Genomic DNA, 7,532 nt, shown 5'->3' on the forward strand with positions numbered 1-7,532 from the left:
AATGCAGGGCAAATCACAAAAGTGCTTAGAAACCCCCACACCCCTAATATTTTCAAGTGTTTCAAATAGCTGGGTTTAGAACCTGCTTCAATACCATGAATTTTTTAAGTTTACAGCCTGCTGCAGAAAACCTCAGACTCACTCAATTCAGAAGTTTTGAAACTTGGAACATGAACTTCAGCTTCTCCATGACCTGTCTTCTCATTCACTATTTTAAATATTTGCTCATGTTTCAGCAACAACAGATAAAGATGAAAGCACAATGAAGCAAGAATGCGAAAAAAAAAAATATTTTGTTCAAAAAAATATTAACCCTGTGGCAACATTAAAAAAAGGAAAGGAAAGAAAAAAACAACCCACAATGTCTTTTACAATGGCCAGGAAACAAGAATGCAACCACGCCTCCTTTCACAGGTGTTCCTTGGCTTCACAGCCATGCATGTGCTTATGCGGCCCAGCCGTCAGCCCAAGGGCAGGTAGGTGTGACCGTCACCACAGCAATAATTGCTCAGTAAGGAAAGCTGCGTGACAGTTCACAGCAAAGACTTGCAGGTGCCCGAGGACTGCTCACTTGTGAAAGCCCACGTTTTTGGTCTGATCGCAAATCCCAAAGCACTGTGCTCTGAAGATGCATCTCTCAACTCCAGTTCTTGGTCAGTGTAATATCTGTGCTGGCTACCATGGATCTCAAATATTTTTGTTTGTTTATTAATGCATTCAGTTTGCATTTCAGTTTTCAAAACACAGTTTAGAGTACTGTACTTTGGTTAGTCAGTTACAGCCCCCTTCTCAGATTAAACACAACCGTTAGCAGAAGACATTGCACACACGCATAAGGAAGGTTTAATTTTTTAAACAGCTATTGCTAAGACTTTCTATGGATACAGAGAAGCTGGACTCGGAGAACCTTACCAGATATCCTTAGCGGGACCCGGGTCCCGTTACGCACCGGGAAGCCTGGCGCTCCCGGCAGGTGCCCGCAGACCCGGCGCCCTCCGGCTGCTGTGCCCTCGGGGCTGCGGCAGAAGAAGGGAAAGCCCTCTCTCCGCGGGTCTGCCCTTGCCATAAGGGCTTGCCAACACGGGTGGTCCTGGGGAACAGCGGGGAAGCAGCAGCGGCGCCCTCGCCTTGCTCTTCCCCCACGGCGGTGGCTGCGCTTCTCGGCCGGGACACCCCGGCCCCTCTGCTGCCCTCCACCCGTCCTCTGGGTTCTGGCCGCGGTATTTTTAGCTCTGCCCGCCGCTGCCCTCCCCTGCACCGGCACCACCACCACCAACTTTCCAAGCGGGGAAGGGCTCGGCGACGCCGCTGTGCAACCTGAGCTCCGCCCGGCTCCCGGGGGAGCGCCGGGCCGTTACTCCAGCTCCCGCACCAGCCTAACGTCCCTCCCTCCGCACCGCGCCGGGGAGGGTCGGAATCAGCCCCTCTCCCGTTAATCGTCCTCGAAGCGCGGGCAGCGCAGGCCGAGCTCCTCCGCCCGCACCGCCGGGCTGGCTCCCGCTCCGCTGGAAGGGTGACGGGCATTCCCGCAGCGCGGAAAAGCCGCCCCTCGCTACTTACGCTCCCGCGGGTGCGGCCGCCCCCGGGTCCCCGCACCACCAGCGTGTCCTCCTCGGGCCCCGCCGCTGTGGCCATTCCTCCGCCACCGCCCGGGCGCAGCGGCCGCGCATCTCCCGCAGGCAGCGCGGGGCCCGGGGGCGCGGCCACGGGAGGCGGCGGAGTGGCGTGGGGGTGCCCGGGGGGGACGGCCCTGCCCCGGCTTTGCAGCGGGGAGGGGAGAGAGTCGGTGCCGGCGTAGGGCTCGAGGGATGGAAGAGCCCTAGCGCGCTTCTCCGCGCGTAACTTAAGAGCACATAACCCACCACCGTGCCTGTGGCTTTCCGGCGGGCCCTGTTCCTCAGCAGGGATTTTACCCAGCAGCCCAGGCAGGGCAGGAGGTCACGACATTTGTCACAACTCGGTGTCCATCACGGCGCCCCCGCCGAGTGACACCGGGGCTGGGAGATCACGGCTGGCAGGGTGGACCCGTGCCGAGGTCCATACGGGAGACCTGGGCGGCCCTTCTGTAAGCAAGACTCTAGAGCGATGTGAGAGGAAGAGTTTTCCCGTGTTACCGAGGCTGAGAAGTGAGGATACCAAAAGGCCAGTTAAGATGTTAGGGAGGCTTCCACAGCCTTCAGAGGTCTAGAACTGACACGCCACACTATTGCTGTGTGACAGAAGGGGATTAGACATGCTACCTGGGGAAGATAAAAGCTTTCAGCTATTATGTTTGAAGGTACCTATTTTCGAACGTGGGGATTTTGAACGGCTAAGAGTTAAACGACACCTTATGGTTGGCAATGATGAGTATTAAGTGCATCTGGGAACTGCTCCCAGATGACTGCAGTTAATATTGGTGTAAATCTGAGCCATTTCCACTTCTGACGTGCTACATATCTCAGAACTAGCTTAGAGCTCTCAAAGGCATGATATGTAATACCACAGAGCACAGTTTATGATGCAGCAAGTTTGAAGTGTCATTGGCTCAGATCAAACTGAGCGGTGTCTGAATAGAAAGCCAGATGCTACTCATTAACATGTAAAATTATTGTACATATTGATAGATGATCCAGACATCATTTATAATCTCTTTGAATGGTCATAAGCAGTAAAAGACTCAAGTTAGGAGAATCAAGCCTCTAGAACACATGGAGTGCATTTGAGATGAATCAGACACCTGTGTTTTGTTTAGTTTCATTCTACATAGCAAAGTGCAAGTAATTCAGTTCATGCCCAAATAGAAATAATATGCATGTGATTAATACACATACATAATTTCTTACCTTAACACACAATTTTTGACCTTTTACAATCACTAGTGGTAAGCTGCAGAAACTAAACATATGCTACCCTCTATACCCCTAAAAAAAAAAAACAAACCAAAACCAAAAAAACCACCAAAACCAAACCAAACCCACAGAGTATTCATCAGGTTCCAAATAGGTATTTTCTACCTCTAGTCCCCAAATAGCAAAAAAACAAATGTCTTGACAGAAGATTTGATGAATTCACTCACCACTTTTTTCTTCACCTCCTTATTTTCTTTCATCACACCGTTGCTTTGCTGTTTGTTCTCCATTCTGTTACTTTGTTAGGTAACAGCTGAGGAAAAAAAGAAGTTGTGCTACTGTTTAGTAGGGGAAAAAGCAACAGTATCAGGCTCTTCAGTAGACATGCTATCTCTACACAGGACAGGAGCATCAGACCCACTGAAACTGCGAAAGAAGTTTAATCAGTCAAGTGGAACGTTGTTATGGCTGAATTACAGCCAGGATGTTTGGATTAATTGGTGGTGTGATTCTAATTATTATTAGACCTTACACTAGCTGGGTCACTGCCTGAACACATTTTGCAAAGGAGGTGTCCTTTTACTTACTACTCTGTCAAGAAAATCATTGCCTGAACATTACCTTCTGTACTTTAATAGTGTTAAAGGATATTTTAATCATAATTTATTAAGAAACTAAACTGATTTCTAGTGTTTCAGAGAGGATCTCATATTTACACAGTGCTTCATTGTATGATCTTGGCCAGTCTGCCAGTTTGTTTAGTTTATTTGGAGTATGGACTACTGGATTCTTCTGCTTCAGCATCTTGGGATGACAGTACATATTGAAGATTTTTGCATACATGGCCATTATGATAATGACAGATCCGGTCCTGAACACAAGTTGTCTTCCTTGTAGACAAGAGACTATAGGACAGTGAGCTATGACACATGGGGAGTAACAGGCAGTTTAACGAAACGCTACACAGGAGTGGAAATTGTGTTGAGGCCATCACACATGCAGGAGGTTTTTCAGATGAAATCCTGTGTCATAGAATAGTGCCACTGGCAGTACTTGGGCCATTACATCAGATGGTTCCATGAAATCAGGTTGAGCTTTTAAGTAAGAGAAACTAGAGATGTGACAGCTACCTATAAGTGCCAAAGCTGGAAAAGTTACCTTCTTGCCTCTCTACCTACCAGTGCAGTGCAATGTATAAAAAACTCCTTTCCTTCTGCTGCAAAGGGCCTTAGTGGATTCCTGCTAAATTATTCTTCAAAAAGAGCTTTCAAGGCAAATGTATTTCACCTTATAGGAAAGATGTTTAGTCACATCATCAAACAGGTCAACTGTCCCTTGCCACATTTAACAAGTATATGAAAAATAATGTCAAGACCTGTTCACTGAAGCTCCCACATCCTATACAGATTTCATACATAGATAATGTAGATAATTAAATTAATGAAGGTTCTGACAGAGCATAAACAAAGCATCATCAAACTGGAATTTAAGAGCTGACAAGGCTGAGTATATGGGGCATAGCTCTGAAACAGAAACAACACAGGCTCAATATGAAACAGTCCATTAAACATCCAGGGAGATATAGCCTTACAGCTAAGCCAACTAGCAGTGATAACTCGTGTCTACCTTCCCTCTCTACATTTAATGTTATATGGCTGAATCTTTTCAGAACATCTTTAAAATATTTTAAGATATGTGTATTGTGACTAGAAAGTTTAATTGCTAGCAGTGCACCATCTGTGGAAGTGTTCAGACTTAACTATCCCTTCTATATTTCAGGTAACCCTTGTTTCACTTTCTGAACATATCCACTTGACTGTAGATAAAGGACTGTTTCTGTATTCAGAACAGACATTCTACATCATAAAAAAAAAAAAATCTGGACTGGGGAAGGAGTAGAAAATCACTGAAATCTTGCATGGACTTGTCAATGTTACTTTTGTATTTTATTGACTTGTATTCAGGGAAGAGAGATGTGATTACAGAAAGCAGAAACCTGATCTTCAGACTACAATGTTTGACAAAATCTAAGGAAGTGATGATACAGTTAAGGGAATGAAAGGCTGAGTTTTGCTCTGCTGCTGCTGCTAAACATTCACTGAAAAATTTTAATGAATACTGTGAAAAAGTGTATTCCTTTTCCCTGAAGTTTGTATTGCTCTGACCAGGATAGTTGTTTAAGTAGTTGATCCAGAAATATTAATTCATTATTTGCTCTTTGTCACAGCAAATTAGATTTGTCTGCTCCATAGCTTGTACAGTCAGTCAGGAGGTGACCCACAAATCAGGAAAGGCTCATTTATGTCAGGCCAGGGGGCATCTTCTATTTCAGCTACAGTTTGCTTATCTACTTAGCCAGCAGTTTATTTAGCAATATCTAGGTTGAGTTCATTGGTAGAACATGCAATACAACTGAGTCCTACAAATTGTTAGCCTTGGCAAGGATGGCTCACACTTCACAAAAAGGGAACATTATGACTGGCACAGCAAAATGACTCGAGAGAGGTATGAATAAACCTACTGTAATCCAGGTTTGGTTCTGAATCTCTATTGAACATCCAGCTTTAATTTACTGACTGCAAGTCAGAAAAAACAAAAGCTGTTGGAAAGATGCCCTGTTCAAAAAAAGAAAATATGCAAAGGAAGCAGTTCAGATGAACTCAGATTTTAAATGGCCATATTTGTTATGATGAAATCACCAAGGAGTTGATCACCCCAGAAAACCTGAGTTAAAAGGCACAGTTGTTAAAAAAAAAAACACCAACCTAAACCAAATTAAGGAGTGTGTAAGGCCTGGACCAGATCAATTATTGTTGTCCAGTCTGAGCATAAGGCACTGTTTGGGCCAGTAGCCAGTGAAGGCCCATTTGCCATCTTGGTCAGATAAGTGCGAATTTACAGATGGCCCCAGTTACTCCACCCAAAGCACCGCACAGACAAGATTCAGGCAGTTTATCTGTGATGTAAAAGGTTCTGCTGTCACAAATTCCTCATGGTGAGCATGCACAGCTTCCCTATCTGTCTCCCAAGTGCAAAATTATCATACCTCTAGAGAAAGATAAGGTCTGTGTCAACATTGCACTACTATGGACAGGGAAAACGTGGAAGTGGGAAGAGCAGCCTCCAGCTGTAAAAATTCACTTGTAATTATAAACTAGCACAACTTCTCAGGGAGGGAAAGGGACTGCTTGCATACCTCAGGGTACACCTGTTTCAGGTGTAGCACAGAATGGTTTGGTTTCTTTTAAAAGTAAGAAGAGGAAGCACTAAGAGGGACAACACCACAGTAGGGTATGAATTGCAAAGATTTGGAAAATGCATTGGTGTAAAATTAACCAAAACACACTCAGTAAGTCCTACTATCCATGATAGACTGACATCCAATAATTTTTGCTTTTGGAAAAGCAAAATTGCCCAACTTGATTAGTTTTTTGTTTGCTATGCTTTGTGCTAGAAATAGGTATGTTTCAAAAGACCATTTATTTATTTATTTATTTATTTATTTATTTATTTATTTATTCAACATTCAACCTCTAGTAAAAGAGGATGGAGGACAAGAGTTTTGGATCTCATTCCTATACCGTAGCTTGTGTGCTGCTATCTTTTTTCTACTCAGCTATAGCCAAAATTTTCTATGGCTGAGCATTTGTGCCTTTCAAAAAAGGAGATATCCTTGCAGTATAACAGTCTTAAACTGAGGACATCTCTGTATTTCAAGTTAGATGCCTCTGTCACTGGTCTGTACTGCAATGAATGTGCTCCTCTCTCTGGTACTGCAAATCACACATACACATGTATACAGAAAAAAATCAAGCATCAATTAATGAAAATATTAATTAGAGCATGCAATGTGAAGAACATACTTCATGTTTCTCTGTCTCCTGGAGCAGTGAAAGTTTGTGTATTAGATCCTAATAAGTGAAACAACTATCTGGTTAAAATAGGTACACTGGAAATCCATTAAGAACTGAAGGGATTATTTTCTTCTCAAGTAGTTTTATTAAGCTAGATCTATTCTGATGCAAGTGAGAATGTACAACTCAATGCTTATATTGTTTATGGAAAATGTCCAACAGCCCTAATATTAAAATACTGTTGAGGGAGTCAGGAGGGGCATGAATTTAATTTGACACAGATTATTACTATGGTAGTGAACTATTTAGAAAAAGTTATTCTCAAATACTGTAGACACCCCAGTTTCCAGAAATACCTGTTTTTGTAAGTAATCAGTTGATATAGTGGTAAAAGATATATATGTGTCCTTTTTTTAAATCTCTATCTGTAGTAACAGTCCTAGAGTGTCTTTAAAAGATGATAAATCAATTTGTCTGGATTTCAATATTTCACACAGGTCACAATCTTATCTGTTATACCAAGAGGTGGAAAGATTGAATCTCTGTTTTAAGGTGAAGTGTTTTACTGTGATTTCTTGTTTTGTGGTGGATTTTCTTCTATAAATTGTCAGAAAAATTAAAGCTATTTTCCACAAAAATCTATTAACCAGGAGAGGAAGACAGATTTCAGAGTTTATGAATGCTTATATAGAAGATGAGTACTTGACTAGCACAGGAAATTATTTGTTTATAAATTTCACAACATTGGTTTACACCAAGATAAATCTATTCCTCCCTCCCCAAGTCAGACCCTTGAGAACTCTGCCAAATCTACTGCAAAGTATCAAGTCCAGCTTCTGGGCGCTAC

The 7,532-nt window shown here is 43.2% G+C and overlaps 1 protein-coding gene across 2 annotated transcripts in view; it reads right to left on the reverse strand.

Annotated features, from left to right (window-relative positions):
- Positions 1–3,136, reverse strand: part of SLC2A9 (solute carrier family 2 member 9) — an 88,704-nt gene extending 85,568 nt beyond the window's left edge. Inside the window, exon 1 of one of the 2 annotated variants that reach the window (XM_050338514.1) lies at positions 3,059–3,136. In XM_050338514.1, the coding sequence (XP_050194471.1) occupies positions 3,059–3,121 (63 nt within the window). In that variant the 5' untranslated portion in view covers positions 3,122–3,136. Of the gene's footprint in view, positions 1–1,560; positions 1,636–3,058 lie in introns of those variants that run through there. The other variant, XM_050338513.1, reaches the window with a different exon arrangement.
- Between the last annotated feature and the right edge of the window lie 4,396 nt (positions 3,137–7,532).

This window comes from Myiozetetes cayanensis, unplaced genomic scaffold (assembly GCF_022539395.1).
Source record: "Myiozetetes cayanensis isolate MyiCay16 unplaced genomic scaffold, myiCay2020 scf7, whole genome shotgun sequence".
Classification (NCBI taxonomy): Eukaryota; Metazoa; Chordata; class Aves; order Passeriformes; family Tyrannidae; genus Myiozetetes; species Myiozetetes cayanensis.